The sequence below is a fragment of the Megalops cyprinoides genome, chromosome 23 (assembly GCF_013368585.1).
Source record: "Megalops cyprinoides isolate fMegCyp1 chromosome 23, fMegCyp1.pri, whole genome shotgun sequence".
NCBI classification, from domain to species: Eukaryota; Metazoa; Chordata; class Actinopteri; order Elopiformes; family Megalopidae; genus Megalops; species Megalops cyprinoides.
This window is the reverse complement of record NC_050605.1, coordinates 3410001-3432124: the sequence shown is the minus strand read 5'-3', so window position 1 is coordinate 3432124 and position 22124 is coordinate 3410001. Positions and strand designations below refer to the sequence as shown.

General features: G+C 48.7%; 1 protein-coding gene across 16 annotated transcripts in view; it reads left to right on the top strand.

Moving 5' to 3' along the window:
* The window catches only part of celf2 (cugbp, Elav-like family member 2), a 150267-nt gene that overhangs the window by 103802 nt on the left and 24341 nt on the right, over positions 1–22124 (top strand). For all 16 annotated transcript variants that reach the window (XM_036518127.1, XM_036518134.1, XM_036518140.1 and 13 more), the window contains 3 exons: positions 12076–12124; positions 15772–15906; positions 20320–20399. In XM_036518127.1, the coding sequence (XP_036374020.1) occupies positions 12076–12124; positions 15772–15906; positions 20320–20399 (264 nt within the window). The remainder of the gene's footprint in view (positions 1–12075; positions 12125–15771; positions 15907–20319; positions 20400–22124) is intronic.

Here is a 22124-nt window from a genome sequence, read left to right as displayed (position 1 = left end):
TAACGGGTCGATTCCTCACAAATGCGAATTTAAATTCGGCCGCGTCTTTCCCTGAATAAAACGGAAATTGGGAGCGACACCCGCACTCCTTGTGCTTTTGGTCCCTAAGCAGAAAGGCGCAGTGAGAATCACGTACCAGAGAGCGGCACATTTGCTAACTGAATCAGAATGAGGACATCATTTTCACAGAGGCGGCGAGGTAGCCCTCCCCCACCCCTTCGTCTAGGCAAAGATGGTGAACGGGCAGCGTAAAAGCTGGCTTGGTAAGAGGGCAGCCGGGCCGTGCCACACCCAGACGCTCCAAGTGGTATTTCAGACGGGTCAGTTAGGGACGGCCCGTAAAGCTTCAGCCGAGAATGGCCCACAGTCCACACCAGGCTGTGGAACTGAAACCCATATTGGAGGTACAGCTTAAGAAATTGATTCTTTTAAATCAGGACTTAAGACTCTCCTGTTATCACGGGCCTGGTCGTCTTGGTTGATTTAGCTACGTGATTTTTCATTTTCATTTCCATCATGTTCTAATGTGCCCTGTGTGTGCTTCCATTAAAAGTGGCACATAAAACTGTATTGTATTATATTGTAGGATGTCTGAGGAAGAAGACATTATACAGATACAGTATGATGTACAGTGCATTTACAGTACAGTATGATATACAGTACAGTTGAAGGGACTTAACCCTACAACCCCCTGGCACTAGACCAGAGCATCTTATTTGTGTCACAGCCATATGATTAGGGACAGTGAGCAGGAGGCCGATCGTCACAAGCGATGCAGGGTTTAGCCAATCGCAGCGCCATGGAAACGGCTCATTAGAAACGCACGCCGTTGTTGTACGGTCGCGTGTGTGCGGCGAGAGAGCCCGCCTCCTGCATGCTGCAGGTCCGAGGGCCATCTGTCCGTCCACAGGACGAGGCCGGCTCCAGAGCTTTCCCTGGCAAACGGAATGTTTCATTAGTGTTTGAGAGATGTGAGTGCGGGGGCCGCGCTGATGCTGGCACTAATTGTCTGCCGGGCCCTCTGCTGTCGTCTGGTCTCGTTTTGGATTCGAGGACGAAGGCGGCAATCTAGGACACTTCCTTAAAAGCCACCCACCCCAGCTGTTTGCAGAGGGGTAGGAAGGTTTTTTTTAATTGCAGTGTCCTCTCAAGGATCGTTTATTTTCCCTGTGGAAGAGCGGGCTCAGGCGCAGTCAATCGAGCACCACTGTCCAATGAAAGCAGATCTCGCTGAAGGCCTATAGCAGTGGTTTGGTCGGATTTGCACAGAAAGTGGACGTTTGTTAAAATCCCACCTTGTCCAAAGCGGTGACCTTGCCTGTGTGACTTCAGAAAGGGTGTGAGCCTGTGCACTAATTTAATAAGTGTCATCCTTCAAAATTATAAATTTACTTTCTGTTATTGTCATTTAGCAGACACTCTTATCCAGAGTGACTTATATAGGTTAGAATTTTTTTACATGTTGTGCATTTATACAGCTGGATATTTACTGAGGCAATTGTGAGTTAAGTACCTTGCCCAAGGGGACAACAGAAGCGCCCCAGGGGGGAATTGAACCAGAAACCTTTTGGTCATAAGCCCTATTCCTTACCACTATGCTACATTGCCTTCGTTGCCTAACTAGGACATAATTGCCCATTTAAAGCAACTAAAATTTCTATCCATTTACAATTAGGCACTGCCACTGAAGTGGGACTGTGATAAAGGGGATTGTTGGTTAAATGGGATTAGCATTGAGACACAGTTCATCTGCATGTTATCTCACAACCTGATAAATGGGACAAGACACTGGTTAATTGAGATTTTTTTTTTTGCATCACTCTATTGATTCATGGGTTAAATTCATGGGAAACAACATTGGCTCTGAGCTCACATAGACAGCCCTTGAAAATTATCCAAAAGCTGTACATTCATATGGGAAAGAGGGAGAGGTTGAGAGAGCAAATAATGTTAGCTTTCAATAATTGCTCCCTTATTTAGTGAGTTCTGTAATTGATACAAGCTTTATAAACAAAGTCTCTCTCTTATAAGTTGAGAGAGCTGACATTCAAAGCATTATGTAATTTTTGGATGGAGAATGGAGGGTGAGATGGATGTAGGAGGATTATGGGTGTTTGTTGGCAGGAGGTGATGTCAGATCGTTCCCAGAGGACAGTTGGCGTGACAGGGCTCTCTCAGCCTTGATCAGACGTTCCTTCATGTGGTAACTTGTTACATACATCGCCGCTCTCGTGCAACTCTTCCCTGTTGGCAAGAAACAGGGGCGAGAAAAATCTGGCACCAACTTTGGAAAAAAAGGTGAGGTAAGCCTCTTCCTGGAATTTCAGAGTCAGAGTATTTTCTGTCGAAGCACCACCGGTGTACCAGCATAGTGCGCTACAAGCGTGTGGAGGTGATTCTTCTCTAACACTCTCTCATAACATGACACTCGAAGTCGTTGCAAGCTCCACGCTAACGTTTATTTTGGACAGCCCGCACAGATACATGTTTCCTGTTCAAACAAAGAAGAAAGCTGCAGAATGCTTCCTTTTCTGGCTGGTGGAGCATGGGGCGGGGGGGGGCAGGGGTGTTCCTCGCAGGCGCCCCTCCGGTGGAATCGGGCCTTGCATTCCAGCTGGTAGGCGCCTGATAAAACAGGGAGTGACGCGAGCTACGAGGATGACAGGAATGCCAGGCGGTACATAACCTTGCACAACCACTCCCAGCCCAGGCTGATTGCCTGGAGCGAAGACACGGGGGGGTACGGATGGGTCTGAGCTCTCCCCGCCTCGCCACGAGCTCTCCCCAGCGCTCGTTTACCCAGAATCTTGGGTAAATATTGCCTGGGCACGTCCCCCCCCCCCCACCCCCGCCGTCTCTCGCCTCGCGGAACGCAGGCCCCAGAGCGGGATCATTACAGGAACTCATTACAGGAATCAATTTAATTAAGGCCGTAATTGCGGGAACGAAAGCGCAAATGCTATCACAAACAAGACTTAAGGACGGCGGGCCGATCGAAGCCGCGGGAGGAAGCGGGGCCCGTTTGTGTACACTTATTTAACGGGAAATATTAATCGGCCGCCTCAAATTAACTTTTTAACCCCGCCTCGTTGCATCGCGTGTCGGTGTTAAACTGTATTGATTTGTGGAAGGAGTGTGGTGGCCGTCAGCACTATTAAACATTAAACAAAACTACAGCATGAAGATTACTGACGCAGATCTCTAGTTTCTTCCTTGGGTTTCCACACAGCATGTGCTGCTGCCCGTCATGTTGAAGTCAAACCAAGAGGAGGCCATCTGTGTGGTCATGTTGTGGTCATCGAAAAGACATTTCCTCTGCATTCACAATTTAACCTTGCTCCTCTAGAGCCACGTGTCAGAAGGAGGCAGAAGGCAAAAGTTGCATATCTTTCAGACACACATGAGCTGCGGTCCGTCTCATAGAGAAATCCCCCCTGCAATGCAACGGCATAAACGGAAATCGATATAAACAGAAGCAGAGAGAGGAACGCCTAGGTTCTGTTTTATAGGGTACAACTTTTTTTTTTGGGTCATGGTGTTTCTGTGGGGCTCTCGCTGTTAAGTTGTGAAGGAACACGGTGCGGGCGGGGGGAAGGGCCTTTGGCTTTGGCGAGGCCGGGGTTTGCTGCAGGGTCGCTGCTGTGGTATTTGAGTCAGTCCGATGCCCTGACCACCCTCCCCACCCCCCGCCACGTGTTTGCTCTTCCACAGAGAGACAGGTCGAACTCTAACCTTTTGAGCTGAGGAGCATTCTGAAACTGTCCGGAGAGAGAGAGAGAGAGAGTGGGAGAGATAGAGAGGGGGCACGGATTATATTTCATGCCACCCAGCACCGTGGAAGGGAAATGTTTACCTGCAAGAATTGATCGCCAGAACCATTATGCCTGAAAGCTGTCTAAGATTTATAAGGCTACAAGCCCAAAAAGAAGAAGAAGGAGAAGGTTAAAAAAAAAGGCATGAAGTAGCAGCGTCATCCAAATTTCATGAGGATTCCCGACTTGAGGAGAACTTCAAAGGAGTGCTGGCGGTGCCTCCGGACTGCAGATCGACCAGAGCTTTTTGGCGCTGGGCCCAGCACGAGGAGGTCACCCAAACCCGCAGCCCTCCTCACAGAGAGAGGGAGGGAGAAGGGGAGAAAGGGAGAAAGACATGTCAAACCCGCTGGGTGCAAAAGCTGACCGCTCCAGGCAGCGAAGGAGTGGTGGATAGGGCTTCAGGCCACACCCCTCTGAGAGGGTTCCCCTCCAAAGGGAAAAAGAAAGTGCCTAGGAAACAGCACAGCAAATTATGTATCCTGGTCTGTGATCGGACGAGCATTTCCAACAGGTCTCATGCAGCTTTTTTCTCCAATGATTTATGGTTTGCCATCCAGCCCCTAAAGTCTGTAGTGTGTTCCTATCTATGGAGTGAGGAGGGAGTCAGGTAGTTTCGCAGAGCAAACTTGGGACAGTTCCGCACAATCTAATTAGTGCAGGCTGTGGCATGGAGGCAAGTCAGCCCACTACCTGCCCGTAAAGCTGTGAAATGTCAGGGGTCGAGGGGAGGCTTATCCAAAATCGCGCAATTCCACATTACCCCGCCGTCGAGCAGGAGGGAGAGAGGGGTCTCGTCTTTAATGAAGACGTCCGCCTCGCCCGGGGACCGTCTCAAAGGCCACTGGCGGGAAAATGAAGAATTAGTGACGGGGGGAAAAAGGACGGAGCGGCGGCCGCTCTGTTTGATTTATTTATTGCGCCGCGTGCTTTCATTAAAAGCCGGACGCGAGGACTCGCGGGTCCCGCCGAGGAAATTGCAATGGAGATAAAACGGCGCTCTCTCTCCCCCCTTGCAGCGGCTGGCAGTTCAGACTAATTCCTCACGGCCGCCGGCCAGCGAAGGCGCGGTGCAGATATTTATACACACCGCGCTCACTTGTTTGCTTTGCTGACCCCGGATTGATTTCTAATGGCCGCGTTTATCGGATTAAACGGGATTATCAGGTGATGAGTGATGCCTGAAAGGCCAGGGCTCAGTCGTCTGGTTTCAGGCGTGGACATTTCCGCCACAGATGCGGTGTCTCGCGCATTCGCTGGCCCCCGTGTGTCTTGGTATTTATGGAGCTGTTGGACAGGGACATTCGCGCGTGTTTCAGGAAAGGTGACACCGGCAGGGGTCTGCGGGTAGAGCCAGGGGCCGGTCCGGCTTGCTCAGGTCAGGTTCCAGATGAATAAGTTTTTTTTTTTTTTTTTTTTTTCTTTGGGGCTGACTCATGGCAGTTCAGCCCAGCAGCGGTACAAGATGTGGGTGGAGTCAGCAAGATTTGGGCGTGTTGCAGGATATGGGTGGAGTCAGCAACATGTGGGCAGTGCTTCAATATATGGGTGGAGTCGGCAAGATGTGGGCAGTATTTCAAGATGTGGGAGGAGTCAGCAAGATGTGGGCTGTGTTTCAAAGGGTGGGCGGAGTCTGTTCAATGGGATGGGTGTCTATAACCCATGCACTGTGTTGGCTTTGGCACTAAAAACTGCGAGGAGGTAAATACAGAAGAGGGCAAATGATCTTGCCACCATTGATCACTGCAAGCTAAAAGAGATGGACAGAACACAGAGTTTATAGGAAAACCGCAGATGAAGTCCCGGCACTGCTCTTGCTTTGGGCAGATGCCAGCATTCAGCTTCACTGCAGGCACCAGAACTCTGACTGCAGGCAGTGCAGCTACACCAGGTCTCCAAATCCTGTCAGAGATTACAGTTTTAGACAGTCTATCTCTGTTAAAATCCTTACATAAATCAACCAATATGTAGTGATATAGAAGTTCCAGCACATAGGGCCCAGTTTGTCCAACCACAAAATTAACCTAACTTTAATTAACCACAAATTTAGGAGTAGAGTCTGTTTTGAAAGACATCAAGCTTAAGATGTCCTTGCACCTGGCTTGAATGCATGATGGTCAAAGAGGTTGGTCTCACAAAGGCCATCACCAGAAGCTAACCGGTCACAGCCAGTCATGGCCAGTTACAGCCAGTTAGAGATGAGGCACAAAAACAGCGTGCCTGATCAATGGAGGGACATTGTTTTTTGCGTGGAGCTCACGTTTGAAAGAAGATCAAAGCCCTCTCGCATCCTGGCAAGCGGAGGCCTGGTTGTGATGCCCCAGCAAAGCTGCAAGGGATTCTGGGTAAACTCCAAGTATAGCCTGGGGACAGAGACAGACACACAAGAGTCTTAATCTTGCCACCTCTTCCTGTGATGTCAGCTGTATTGTGCAGAGGGCGTGAGAAAAAAAAAAACCCTCCTCTTGTCTGCGATTTTTATTGTAGGAATCGGCGAGGATGATTGATACTCATGTAGATTTGTAGAATTACTGCCATTCTTCTCAGAGAGCGGCAGCTTAGATCAAACAAGCATAATCACGCAGAGACGGAGGGAGGGAGGAGAGTGAGGGAGCGAGGAGCCCGCCCGCGAAATGTTCCCTTTCTCCAGGGACTCGAAGGAGGTGGGGAAAAAAAAGAAAGAAAACCGCAATCCATCAGATCCATCAGGCCCCTAACAAGACTGTCCCGGCCTTGGCGGCCGTCTCCCATCTGTCACTTTTATAACATTGGATCCTCCCGGCAGCACTGCAGAAGATTACACCCGGCCGCTGAATCCAGGCGCGTGGGGGCCGCCGCGCCGTCTGTGTCTAAGGGCTCGCCCCGCTTACCCGGCGGGGCGAGGGGATGAGCGGCTCAGCATTATGGTAAACAGACTTATTAATTTGATTGGCGGATGCGCCCCCGTCCCGGGCGACCGGCATTGTCTCCGTTCCCCCACAGTTTTCGGCTCTCCGCGCTCCACTGCATTCCTGCATTACTTTTGTGCGCTGCTCCGAGTCACAGGTTTTTTGGAAACAGTTTCCGAACAGCAGGGTTAATTAACATTATTTTTTTTAGAGAGAGAGTGGTTTTCTTCAGTTTCCAACAGCCGTTTCCTCAGATGGCCTCCGGAGATTCTTCACACGACACCCACCCCGCCTGTCCTCAAAGAATTTTTATGTACAGAGCTCCGATATACCTGTCGGGAGATCTTAGCGTAAGATATATGCTATATATAGTAGTAACAGCTCAATAGGCAGTGTTATTGAGTTGTTTCCTTTACAAGAAATACACAGACCAGACATCCCTCGTTCAGAACACTTTTCAAACACAGTTAAGCATCCTTTGTTCACATTTGTCACCTAGTTATGCTGTTAAGTTATCTGACCATTAACAATTTGGTTTGCGTGACCGGGCAAATCTAGCAAAATGCTCGGCGCTCAGAGCAATGCTTTCTCTGTGGCTGGCTCAGCGAACAGCCTAGTTTCCAGACCACTGCCAGACAGCGTGCAAATGCTGATTTGCAAACAGACAGTGATAGTGGTGCGATCAGAAAGCCCTGTAAAGTTGCATTTTGATGAAATCACGTAATTAAGGAGTTGAATAAACACATTTAGAGTTTGTCCTCTGATGGAGGCGTAGCACTGGCACACGACCGTCCTTCGCACTCTCTTCCTCCGAACCCCCCCCCCCCCCTTTTCTTCGCGGGGTTACATCAGCCGTGCGGATAGTCAGAGGTCACAACGGCTGCGGCGTCTCCGTGGTGACAGGAGGGCGAGACGTCCCGTCCCGCTGTCGGTTAGCCTCTGTCAACTCTGGCGGAGTCAGAGCAAGGTCAGCGAGCGGGGTCGGCCTCAGGTCTCTGCTGTTCCCTGTGCCACACAGGGTTCAGGCCAGTCAAAAAGGAAAGCTCAACAAAACTCACCGCTTCACTACTTCAGCATTGCAGTAAAGTTTGCCCCAGGAAGAAGTCACCTGCTGATCTAGGACCAGGTTTGCTGTAACCTTTGCTGTAAGGTTAGGCATGCGGTTGGAGAATGTGTTCCTAGATCAGTGCTTACTGGAAACTTCTGCCTTGAGCATAAGGTATACAGGCATGTGTTATATTGGAGAGAAGAACAGGGTTCGGTTTTTTTGACTTGTAGATGCAGGTTCGAGCCAAAATGGTGGCTTGTAAGGCTGTAGTTTCATAAAAACACTAAGGCATTGGGGACGATGTAAAGAAAGTCAGGGTGTGAGACAGATGCTGCTGAGAAGCTGTGCCTCTTCCAATAATGGTAAAACACCCATAACCCATAACATTGCAGATGTGCAGCAGCTATGGAGTATGTGTCAATAGCTCTATGCAGAAGTACTTAGTACAGATCTAGGAGCAGTTTTGATGTTTAGCTGATAATGGTTAAGATTTGACTTGCGATGGGGGAATCTGATCAGCACAGAGTAACCCCCACGGATATAGATCATGTGGGTGATCACTTGCCGATAGAGTGAATACAAATGTGCCTTTGAAACATGACGGTATGTGAGCTCTGGAAGATTTGTGTGTTCCGCCTCAATGACTCTAGGCTTGCAGTGATTCACATCGCAAACACACACACACCTCGATCTCGTGGTTACCTCCCAGTACTGAATGGGGTATGTTAGCCAAACTACATGGGACCATCATGGCTCAATCAAAACACATCAGCTGGACCAGCAGAACTAGGTCCTTGGGAGTTTATTAAAACAGAAGTATGAGGTAAAGTAGTTAATGTGGGTAGTGTGAGAAGAGGAGGAGTCTGGTCGTTAAAGCTCTCACAGGCAGAGATTTGAGGTGACTGCAGAGAGGGAGCTCTTTAACGAAGAGACTGTACCACCCAACTGAGCGAGCGTCTCAAAAGGGGAGTGGCAGGAAAATGAAAAATAAGCACCGGAAAAGGCCTGGGTGGCATTTTGTCTTATTTATTCGTTGTGGGTTAAAATGAGTTTTTAATCAAGCCAGAGACAAGCAGATGAAACACAGCCATTTGTCAGAAGTAATTGGCAACTCAAAAGAATTTTTTATGGGCGCTTAAAGGTCATAGTTTAGATGTATATTTTATAATCCCAGGTAGTTGTTGGTGATAGCGAATTGATTGGTCACGATTAAATGTTAATTAATCCCCATCCTCAAATGGCGGTCAGCGCCGCCAGCTGAAGGGGCCGACGCACTAAAGCACAGCCTGTCATCGATTTTTGTCTTCAGCGGTGACAAACTGTGATTCCCGTCCCCCGCGCCCGCTGCCCTACAAACTGCCCTGTATTTATGGGGCTGTCCAGATAGGGGGGGGGGGGGCATGTGACAAGCGTTTTTTATGTGAAAGGTGACATGGAGGGGTGAGACCGGAGGCTGTAATTAGCGGTGAGACCTTTTGGACGGCCGGCGCACACATGAGGGGAGGGGGTCTCAACCCTTCTCACGCAATGCCGTTCAGGCCTCCCCCTGTGTCTTATTGCGACCGCTTAGAAGTTTGTGCATTCTGAGTCAGATGTCCGCGAATTCCAGCTCTGTTTTTTTCTGTGAAAGTTAGCCACAGGCTAAGAATGAAGGGGAAGGTCCTGATTGATGTCTGAGTGGATCGTCGAGTCTGCATTGGGGAGAAAGATCAAAGCCCCCCACCCCACCCACCCCTATGCGACCGGAGGGGCCAGCCGAGGCGCTCCGGCAGAACTCCAAGGGATTATGGGTAAACTTCAAGCGCGGCCCTGAGACGGTCGGAGGAGTCTTAATCTTGCCACTTCCCTGTGATGTCAGCTGCGTCGTGCAAGAGGCAGAGAGAAAGAGTGCCCTCCTCTCCTCTGTGATTTTTCCATCGTGGGAATCGGTGGGGAAGATTGATACTCGCGCAGATTTGAGGAATTACCGCCATTCTTCTCGGAGGAGATCAAACAAGCGTCAACACAATTACAGAGATGAGCGGGAGACAGGGAGAGAGACGGAGAGGGAGAGGGAGATTGCTGTCGCCTGTGAAATTTTAGCTAACACCAGGGTGTCAAAGTGACTCACTGATCACACAGCTCCATCCAACCCCTTACAGAATTTTTTCCCAGAATCCACTGCATCCGCCGTCATGCATTGTATAAGTAGGGTAGGAGTTATGTGGTGTCCATCCCCTTTAAAACTCAGACAATCTTCTCTTGTTCCTGAGAGACTTGGTCCACCCACACATTGAGGGTGTTTACAGATTATGGCATAGCTAATATACTGAGGGGAAAAACACCTTTTATGTTGGTATACACTTATACTGAACTGGTAAAGCATGCTGTTTATTCATCTCAAATAATTCACTTGTAAACACAAATAACAAGTTTTCTTTTGTGATAATTAATTATCTATTTATTTTTGGTCATAACATTTTTCTCTTGTGACCTTTTATAATTAAACGTGTATGCTATCAGCCATATTGGCAGGTCAGTCAATGGCTAACTGTAACTACCACAGCCAGCCTGTTTTCTCCAGAGCAGCCTTTGACTGAAGCAGTAGAGCCTTCTTTTGTGTAATGCTCACAAGTGGAGTTATGAGTCCATTAGGGTGGCACATGTGATATCATTACCCCCATCATGCTGGAAGGCAACCGTTAGCATTCTTCTGCTGCTTAAAGACTGGAATACCAGTCCATATTCAGGATAGATTGTTTTCATTGTTGTGCGTTAAAAGAGTCTGAAAAATGGTACCGATTCACCGTGACGCCTTTGGATGCACAAATCGTCAGGGGAAAGAAGATGGCATGTCATTTCATTGATTCCTTGCCAAGGGAGATAGGTTAGAACTGTAGATCTCAGCTGGTTACCAACAGAAAACTGCCTTCCTCTTAGTGTACCTTTCATAGCTGCAGTACAGTGCTATTTTCCCAGCAACACTCAAGCAGCTCTCATTGTACAGTTGCTTATCTAATCTTGCCACCACTAGCTAGCTAATGTTAATGTCATTAACTTCTGAACATTAACTTGTTAACAGAGAACTTTAAGTAGCCAGTGAGCTGGTGCATGACAAAAGCAATTAGATTATCAGTTAGCTAGTTAACTTAAAGTTAACTACTGAATGATCATATGATCTTTAGTGAGCTGGTTCGAGGTGGGTGCTGGTGCTTTTTCATGACGTTACTTTACAATGTAAGAGTATGTCTCTGAGACATTATTCACGAGTAGTGTTAATGATGTTTCTGAATGTTTTAGACTTATTTTTGTTACATATAATACATTTTATCATTTAGCAGACACTCATCCAGTGAGTTCTGTTGTGCAAGTACATAGTGCTTTTAACAAAACAGCATGAAAAACAAGGACATGTACATGATTCAACACGCAAGTGAAATGCAATATCATTATTATTATAAGACTGAAAAAAACAAAAAACTATGAATAGCAAAACTACAATGTATCAGAATTACATGAAAGGGGAACAAGATTACACTAGAGTAGCGGAAATGAGGTACAGTGAGTACATATTTTTAAATGTATCACATGCATTTTATGAAAAAGCACTCAAAATTTCACTCCAGCACAGATACATACTATTCCAGTGAAGTCTAATTCTGTTCTAATTCGGAGCTCAAATTCGGAAAAAAGTTGCCACTTTGCCACTTCCAACCACAAGTTGTGTTGCGCTACCTGTAAGTGAAACCCCTGCTGCCAGAGAAAAAACTGTCTACGTTAATGTCAGAGAGGGGATAATTAAAAGCTGCTACATGTACATTACATCATTTTCTCAGCTCTAATGATAGAAAAAAGGTCACATTTTTTCACTGTGAGTGTGCAGCTTTCTGCTGCAAACATCCGGAATGTGTGAGCCTTCTTCATTCTCACTTGAGGAGTGCGAATCCTCCCGCCGGCTCGGGTTTAATTGCGGCCACTGACGGCGCCCGTGGGGCCTCGGCGCGCCGTGCCGGCACAGGTGTGCTTCTCCACCGCCAGCCTGCTTTTCTGGGCTTTGCATGCAAAGCCTCCATGTTCTGTTCCGCATATGGGCCTATATTTTACAATAAACATTGTTTTTTCACCACAGCTCATATGATGGTATTTCCAAAATGAAAAATGCACCTGCGCTTGGAATTCCAGCTAGAGGCAGCACTGATTCCAGAAGGCAAAGAGGAGGAGGGAAAGGCTGGCACTAGATTAACCCGGGGAAGGATACAATACTGTTACTGCTGCACAACATGGGTCTGATGTTTGCCTGCTGTTTGCCTGACTTTTGATTAATGTGTGCCTTTTCTTTGTCTTCCAGATGCATCATCCCATTCAGATGAAGCCTGCAGACAGTGAGAAATCAAACGGTGAGTGATGTCATCAGCACCTACAGGAAATGATGTCACCAATGTATTCAAAGACAGCCTTGGGTGAATGATAGGCGATGCTTGTGTGAGGAGCTGGGAGGTAAATGGTTAATGAGGTCTTTGTATGGAACCGTGGGGATCTGGGATTTAGTTAGTTAATAAAGATCTTCATGTGGTGCCAGGAGGCAGTGATCTCCTGCCCTGGAGAGTGAGGGATGAGGAAAACAGATGAGCACAAGCATGAAAGAGACTGACTGTGTGTGTGTGTGTGTGTGTGTGTGTGTTTGTGTATGTCTACCTAAATGATTGTGTGCAATGGTTTGCATGCACTTGTTCATGGATGTCTGGATGTCTGCACGTGTTTGTGAGCATGCAGGTGCGTGAGACACGCATCCGAGACAGTCAAACATACCGACAAATCAGAGAAGCACAGAGCAGAGTCAGCGAAAGTTCAGCCCTCCTGCCCTGGCTGTGACCCCCCCCAGCAGCAGCTCTCATCTCTCTGTCAACAAGCACAGGCTATCCGCGCCACTCAAGAAGCCAAAAGCAGCCATTTAGGAAAAGCGCGATGAGCAATCTGTATCAATGATTGCGCCGAGGCGACTACTAAAGAGCTTGCGCGGGTTAGTTATGGGCAGCCGGGCGGCCCCCGGGGGACTCGGCACCGGGGGCGAGCACTGCGCCGTGAAGAGTGACTGCAATAAAGAGGTTAAGAGCGCCCGCTTCCCCGCGTCAAATGAAGATGAAGCGCTGTTAGTTTAGCCCAGTATTTAGCGCTTAGCCGCGAGCCGAAACGAGACCCTTCTCTCATCTCCCTCTCTGCCACCAGTGCATTTTCCTCAAACTTATCAGCCCTTTTGTAAGTTCATAAGATTACAGCATGCGTACGGGAGGGCCTTTCAGAGGGGATGGAGGTGACTGAGGCAGGCCCCACTCTGAAAGGAAGAACATAGCTTTCTCCTCAAAGCAGCCATTTTTTCATTTTGTTTGGTCTTTTTTCGTCTGAGAGGAAAGGCGGGCTTTTTCGCATCCCCCTTTCGGCGTCTAAGCGGCCGAGTCGCTTCGCAGCAGCTGTTGTTCTACCACTGCGGCCCTCTCCCGCGAAGTCTGAGGGGAGCCATTTTAATTCTCACACCTCCACACCATCCCAGGCGCCTTCCAGGGAGAAAGGAGTGTAGGGGGGCGGCGCTTGTTTCAGGGAACGCAGATCTGAACCCTGTGAACGCGGGCCTGGGGCATCGGAGAGCCTGGGAGGAGGAGACATATGTCAGCGCCAATACGTGGCGAAGCTGCAAATGAATCCCAGCAACCGGCCGGCCCTGTGGCCGCCACACAGAGCGACCACGTAACACTTAGCGCCGCGAAGCAGGAGGGGGTTTTGTTATTGAATATGAGGGCAGTGCTCCCAATCCCCCGAACAGACTCCAAACACATGACCAGGGAGGAAGAATGCCTCCCCGCCCTTTGCTCCATCCTAGCAATGTCATGCTGAAAATTCAGATTGATAACTGTCTGTTAACCCATTCCTCCCTGAAGTCTCTGGTGTTTTGGAGTCTGGCTTTGCCCTCACAATAGAGGCCCCCAGAGACTGGAGCGGGGCTTTGACGCTACAAGCTCAAGGAGCTGCAACTGTTGCCAGGCAAGGGACTTATTTAGTCAGACTGACTGGGGTGCCACCGAGGAAAGGAATAGGAAGGAGAAGATTGTGGGGATCTGAAGGGCTCTGAAAAGGGGACAGGCTCAGAGGACTCGTTCGTCACTCCTCCGCAGTGTTCACCGCAGATTCTGATTTAAAAAGAAAAAATGTTGACACATTATCGGCAGCACGTCAACCCTCACGGCGTCACCGAAATCCCGGACAGATCGCTATCGGAGCCCAGTGTACATGGAGGCTTTCAGCTTCTGCCGGCACAGAGAATTAACCACGCCGGTGACCGCTCCGAGCGAGAGCACGACAACACAAGGTGCCCGATACATCACCCGCACACTCCAAAGACACAACAGGAACAGCCCTCCCGAGGCCCTTATCAGCTGACCCAGAGGAGAGCCTATCAGAGGACATCCCTCTCAAGATCCTCGCGGCCTTTCAGAGTCTGTCTCGGCGCCTTTTACACTTTGCTGTGGGCAGGTGCGACTTACTGCGATAGCGGGGTTTTTTTTCTGACCTGCTGCTTTGCGTAAATGAATTAAAGCACGTGCACCCCCTAATCGCACTCGAGGGCGATACTCTATACGTGCAAAGGGATAAGGCCTTTGAAACAACACATATCTTTCCCATATCCTGCCGGTTTGTTTAAAGCGCACAAACAATTCAGAGAACAAAACAAACAAGTGCGCTATTGATTTCCCAGAGTGCAACAGCCTGCTTATCTCTCTCGCCTCCCGGTAAGAGCTGACAGTTTCCTCATTTAAAATGAATTGGATTAGCATTACATCCGATGTGTCGGAGGGCACACACTTAGACAAGGAGCACGCACACACACACTCGCGCGTGAGCACCAGAAGCAGGCACACAGACCCGCGCTAACGTACACACGCTCTCACTGTAGATAGATACACAAGCTCTCTCTGTCACACACGCACGCGTGCACACACACACACACACACACACACACACACACACACACACATATTGCAGCGAGATTAACACATTGACTTTCATGTAAACACATGAATGTATACATGCACACACACACACACACACACACACACACGAAGTCAACACGTGCACACCCACATGTGTTTGCATGGTACCCACACTGCAGCAAGGTTAACACTTGACTCTTTCATATAAACAACGTGAACGTACGTGTTTAACCAGTCTGTTTGAGTAGTCATTTCACCAAAGAGAGGACTCGGGCTCTCTGTCTTTGCGCGGCTTCAGGAATCCTCAGAGGGGACGCTCATCACGAAGCGATCTCACGCTGATAAGCTGTAATTGATTGATTGATTGATTGATTGGCAGCCATCCTAATTTCCCAGCTCGTTCGTTTCAGCCGCAGCAATGGGCGGTTTTGAGTCTTCTCGCTGTGGGATCTATTGTTTAAACCCAACCCGTGGAAATGCATTGCACTTGATTGACTGAATGATTAATTAATTCCTTTGTGTACTTTTTTCTTTCATTGTCTTCCTGTCTGTCTTTTAAAGTTTTGCGAGTAGATGTCTCTGTGTTTCTCGCTGTCGTTGCATCGCGGCGATGTGGTTAAAAGTGGCGTGCCGCACCGCAGGGTTTTGTAGACCCCCGCGGTGCGTGGGCCAAAGGAACAACCGTGTTCCACAAACGCGTTTGGTAGGAGGAGGCAGAGCTGACAGAGGAAGAGACAAAGGGTCTGTCTGAGCGCTCAGGAGTACATGAGGGAGAATTCCGAGAGGGGAAGAGGTGCGGAGCAAGGGAAGAAGATAGGGAGAGAGAAATGGGTCCTGAGAGACACACAGGGAACGAGAGCAAGATGGAGAGGGAGAGAGGGCCAGAGCAGTTGCAGGAGAGAGACAAATGAGAGAGGTAGAGGAAGCAAGTGTAAAAGAGGCCGAGAGGAACAAGGGACTGGGATCAGCGGGCTTGATGTGGTAATAAGGGATTGATCACAGCTGGCAGATAAAAATGGTCTTTTTGTCGTATTCATTATTATTATTTTTTTCTCTTGTAGCGGTCGAAGACAGAAAATTGTTCATAGGAATGGTCTCAAAGAAGTGTAACGAGAACGACATCCGAGTGATGTTCTCCGCGTTCGGGCAGATCGAGGAGTGCCGGATTCTCCGAGGACCAGACGGGCTGAGCAGAGGTGAGAGCGTGCACCTCTCTGTGTACCTCCCCCCCTACCCCGCCCCCCCTTCACTCTGGCCTCTATGGCAACACAGAGCAGTGTCACGTCAGCCCCACCTCAGCACCACCCTTCAAATCACACACACTCACACACACACACACACACACACACACACACACACACACACACACTCTCACACAGACACGCACATACTCACACAAACACACACGCATACACACGTGCAGAATTCAAACATGCATTCACACTTAGACTGACAAACACTCACATATTTACCATACTGACACCTTCTGTCCAGCTATACCCTTTACAGAGGGGAAAAATGTCAGAACCGTCTCAAGCCTTACAAAAATGATCTGAGGTGCCCTTTTACCCCTGAGGTAAAGGCTGACCCCTCATTGGTGTGTTTCACAGTAAACACTCCCAGTCAGCTGGACTGACCCTGGTACAGGGGGCCACTGGCTCTCAGCACCTTCTCCCTTCTCTCTGACTGTACCCAGACCCCCGGTCAGCTCCTCCAGGCCTGGTGGTCCACGGTGAAGTTAAATCCTACCTTCACGCACTGATCCTCGATCAGCTTGTGCTTTTTTTCCCTCCAACGTTCAGGGTTAGGAATAGCGCTAGGGGAGATGATCCTGGATTGGTTATAGGGCACAGAAAGCAACCCATGCTCCAAACCACATACGACTGCCATCCCCACGTCCCCTACTAATCGGGCAAATAAATCTGACCTCAAGATGTGACTTCCTACTGACCTCCGGGCCAAACGATACCGACCCAAAGATGTGACTGTACCATACGTCCACTGGCTGGAAAACCCTTCCGATGTGTCTGTGTCCAGTCCCGTTCTGCTCTCTTCTGTCCCTTTTCTCTGTGAGTTGTGTTTCGTTTTGTCTCCTTTTTATTAAAATAAAAGCAGAACAATCCCCCCCCCACCACCACCACCCATCCACTTTTTAAAAGTACTTTAAAGTTGGTTGTTAAAAAGTCAGGCTTACCAAACTTCTTCAGTCCATTAACGATCTCTTCAGGTTGGCTTCCCCACTGTCTTGAAATGTAAAATTCTGCCAAAAAGAGACCCCACTCTACAAAGACAGATTTTACAGGGAGGAGACCACCTGGTGACTGTAACAAAAAAGCCATTTATATGCACTGAAGAGACAGGCAACCTGTAACAAATAACAAAATACAAGAGAAAAACAAGACCCCCTGGTATTTTTCCCCTGAAAAACCAAATGCTCGGATATCTCGCTTCCCCATCTGTCCTCACGTGCAGCCCAAGGTGGCGTTGGCATCAGTGTAACTGACACACAGGTTTTTGCTGTTGGTGTTGTCATGTTGTGATTGTTGCTATTGTTTCTGTCGTGTGTCCTCTCTGCCTGCTTCTCCTCTAGGTGTCTCCGATTGTATGTATACAGCCTCACCGGTAGCTACCGGCACACACTCTCCCACTCCCATTCCTCCGCTGATCCAGCATCCTCCATCGCACTCAGTCTTCCACCTTCCTGGCATCCTCTCTTCCCCTCAGTCCTCTGACTTCCCAGCATTCTCTCTCAAATGCAGTTATCCTCTTCCGCAGGATCCTCTCTTACCCTCAGTCCTCTACCTCCCTAGCATCCTCCCTCACACACTCAGCTCTCCACCTTCCCAGCATCCTCCTTCAGCCTCAGTCCTCCACCTTCCCAACATCCTCTCTCACACTCATCCTCCACTTTCACAGCAGCCTTTCTCCATCTTTCCAGATTCCTCCCTGCTCCTCTTTTGTCCTCATTAATACTTAAACCGCCACGCGAGAACCAGCGAGTTAAACGTGGTCCAGGAGGTTACGGAGGGAGATTTATTTAAAGAAATTCAGCTGGGCGGAGATGTGCTCGTCGAAAATAGAGAGCCAAAAAAAAAAAATTAAAAAAAAGGAATTGCCGCAAAGGATGCAGCGTCTCTCCCAGACGCTGATAAATGGGTCTTCAAGTAGGTCTCCTGTTTATCTGCAGGCCCCAGAGCAGCGGATACCTCGCTGGCTGGTGTTAAACAGCCACATCGCACAGCCCAGTGGCACACCATCCTGCTATTAATAATATATGGAGCGCACCACATGTGGATGCCGGAGCCTGGGGAGGTACCCTACTTTCCTGAAAGGACCGCTCTCCTGGCAGATGACGACAGAATGCGGACTCCTGTATTTTTATCCGCATCTTTGTCGTCTAGTCACCAAATTATAAGTTGAACCTCTTTTTTTTTTTGGCAACAGAGTAAATTATTGCGAACTCTGGTTATGTTTTATTAATCTGCCTCAAACCGCGATACAATGACTATTTCACATCAAATCTCTGAAGGAACGGGACAAAGGGATAGGATGACTGTGTAAGAAATTCTGAGAGAATACGTTTAGAAAAATAGAAAAATGGAACAGCCTTCCCTTTCTCCAAACAGATATATACATAATATAAACAGTGTATGTATTTATATATAGAGAGAGACTGTGAAGAGAACCACAGTATGAACATACATCACTGACTGTCAGCCAAATAGGTCACCCCGGGCAGAGATTAAGTTTCTGTTACTTTTCTGAAGAGAAGTCACATCTGGGTCATTTCAACAATGTAAACAGATAAATGTGGAAAATAAATGCTTCCTACCTCCTTTTTAATAATGCGACAGCATTTGTATGCTGACAATTTGACTTTATAATGACTTAACTTTTTTTATGTTTTGGGTTTTTTTTTTGTGTGACAATGCCGAGCGAGAGAAAAAGTAGCCCACTTTACCTTTTGTCATTGTTATAGAGAGGTGACTCTGCTCAGAAACTTCCCCCTGTTTTTCGACACCTGGAGGGGACTCGATGTGACAGAAAAAGTGGTTTAAACCGAGAAAGGAGGTCAGGGAGTGGGCTGGCGTGAGCATCTCTCCATGAGGGGAAGATTGTTCCGCAGCCAGAGCTAGGGAGTTATAATGAGAACCGAAAAATTCACAGGCCAGCGGTTGCATGGGTGGAAATCAAAGCGAGCACCTCTTTCTGTCCCCTCTCCAATTCTCTGTCCTCTCTCCACCTTTTTCTCTCTCTCTTTGCCCTCTATCCATCTCACTCTATCCTTGCCCTCTGTCTTTCTCACAACCCCTTTCTCCTCCTCTCTCTGTCCTTGCTGTCGCACAATCCCGCTCTCCCTCGCTCTCTTTCTCTCAGCCCCCTCCATCTCTCTCTCCTTGCCCTCTGTCTCTCATAATCCTCTCTCTCCTCTCCTCCTTCCCCCCCCTCTCTCTCTCTTTCTCTCTCTCAATCTCCGTGTCTGCTCTGTGAATCGAATGTCAGCGCAGTCCTGACTTGATAATCTGATAAATTCCATCTGCTTACCGTCGGAGCTGCACGCTGGCGCTGGCCCTCACTAATCTATTAATAAATGTCTTTGTGTTTACTTCTGCCATTTCCCCGCTCGGCCCCGGGAGCAGGGGGGTGGGGGGGGATTAAAAACGCTCTCCAAATTCAGTCCGTATTTTCCTAATCATACTCCTGAACTGCTACACGGGGGTTAGAGAGGGATGAGAGGGGGCGAGTAATGCTGGGAGCAGTCCTGCTCTCTGGAGCGCAGCCATCGGACCAGAAGGACAAAACAAAACCGAATCTGATCTCGTATTAAGGGTGGGGGTGGGGTGTGCAGCGGGGGAGGAAAACAATATGCATAATTGCGATGCTGCCCATCGGAGGGAGGAGAAGTCATTTTCTGGAGAGAGGGATTCAGATTTGAAGGGGGCTCTCGGCATGAGGATCTGCAGCCCCCCCCCCCCCCGTGTGAAATTTGGGGCATTCCAGCGCCCTCATTCTTCCACGGCGGCTGAACCTGGGGAAGGAGTTTGTTACCGTTACAGGGAGCTCACCCACTTGGTCGTCATCCCCAGGAATGGAAAATACGGAGTCCCATCATGCAGACTGCCCCCGAACAGTTGAATATAAATGCAAATAAACCGGAGACATACAAATTTGAGACTGCCATCCCCTGGCTCTGGGGCGGACAGCCGGGCTCTCCCTCAGAAGCATGTGTGAGAAGGAGCGTTTTAACCCCCTCGGACTGAGCGTTTTAACCCCCCCACACACTCCTCTCTCTGGTACGCCCTGTGGGGAGAAAGCAAACCAACACCTCTCGCCCTTTGCACGCGCTCACTCAGGCTCTCACTGATTAACAAGTCAGGGCTGCGAATGGGGAAAAAAGGAGGGACGTTTCTGTGGTTGTTGATGTTCTTTGCTCTCCGTGTACTTTGCTACTGAGAGGAAAGTGTTGTCTCGTGGGCCGTTCACTGTACAATCTCTGTTTTTTGGGTTTATAACGAGTTGTCCAACCCTTTTGTCTTGTTTTGTTTTTTTTTTTTTCTCTTCTTGTCTCCTCCCGCTCCTCCTCCTCTCCCCCGTTGTCCCCCTTGCAGGCTGTGCATTTGTCACGTTTTCTACCAGGGCTATGGCACAGAATGCAATCAAAGCCATGCACCAGTCACAGACCATGGAGGTACTGTATCCCTCGGCCCTCTTTTTACACTCTCTCTCCCCTCTCCTCCTCTCTCTCTCTCTTGCTCTCTCTCTCTTTCCCTCCCTCTCCCCCTCTCTGTCTCTCTCAAATTCTCCCTCTATCTACCTTTCTTTCTTGCTGTCTGTTTCTCTCTCTGTCTCCCTCTACCCCTCTCTCTTTCTCTCCCCCCTTCTTTCTAGCCCTCTCTCCCCCCCTTTCTTTTTCTCCCTCCTTCCCTCTTTTTCTGTATCTTTCCCCCTCTCTCTCCCCCCTCTTTCTCTGTCCCTCTTTCTCTGCTTCTCTGCTGATGTTTCTGTGTGGTGGAATCACCTGGGAAATGTCACAGCCACATTCTTTTGCTGAATTTGAAAGTAAAAAAAAAGAAAAACTCCCAAAAACATCAAACAAGAGAGGAAGGGACTCTGTCCCAGGAAACAGACGGGACCCGGTTTTCACAGGTCTTTGTCAGATAAGACAGGCCCTCGTTATAAGAGCCCGTGTCAGATTAGACAGGACCCCTGTCAGAGAAACGAGCTGGTGACTTTAATACCGAACAGCCCCAAGCCAGTGCCAGCAGGCCTTTTCCAAATGTTTGCTGTGTTCCCTGATAGAGTAATAGGGTCTCTCAGGAGTGCCACTCAATGCAAGTCAAAATGTCAGCTTTGATGGGCTCTGAATGGGTTTGGTCTTCTGTAGTTCATCCTTTGACAGTGTAGCCCCCCCTGCCCCACCCCCATTCAGTCACCACAGTAAAACATGTCCTCAAGCCTCACCTAAACTCTCCCCACCCTGTTATTGGAATTAAAGACATGCCCTCCGTTATTTAAGCTTGGTGTCACTGACTGGAAGATGGGTTGAGTTAAGGACAACAGAAGGTGTGCATGCGTGTGCGTGTGCGTGTGTGCGTGTGCGCGTGTGTGTGTGTGTGCGCTTGCACGTGTGTGTGTGTGTTTGCACGTGTGTGTTTGTGTGCAGATTCGCATCACGTGTTTGTTTGTAGGCCCATGTGTGTGTGTGTGCTCGTGTACAGCTTTTGGTGTGTGTGAGAGAAATGGGGAGAGTGACCGCTCCTTCCCGTCCCCCACTGTGTTAATTATATATTAATCATTTATTCATCACCCCTCCCACCCCCCAACAACTCTGTTCAATTTACACAGTAACTGTATTGTATGCTGAATGTATAATGTTGTCAAACACTAGCTATAGTAAAATACCAGAGCACTAAACAAGACAATATCATTTTTTTACCATGTCCGTTTTCAATCTGAAATACAGGTACTTAAGCTTAGGCCGGTCACATACAATGTTGATGTCCCCCATTAGCAATTTAAAAGTAATTACTTCTGGTGAAATGAACATTTCTGTGTTGTGTGGGGTTATTGTTTGCTTGTTTTGTTGTTAGACCTATTTTTGTGCCCCATGCGGGTTCTTTTGAGAGGAAATGGGAGGGAGAGGCGCCAGCGAAATGTTGAGCGGGGAGATAATGAGAAATAGAAATGACTGGGATGGCGAGGGTCAGATGGAGAACGGGCAGAGAATCGCGCACCATGTTTGGGGGGGGGGGGGGGGGGGGGGGGGGGGGGGGGGGGGGCGGGGGGGGGTCATGGTTGTTTGATCAAACGGTCTGTGTTTATTCTGAGCGGATCACACAGACTGAACCAGGTCGGCCTTGCTTTGCAGCGGTCCTTCTATTCGCCGTCTTTGTGGAACGGGATTCATGCCATG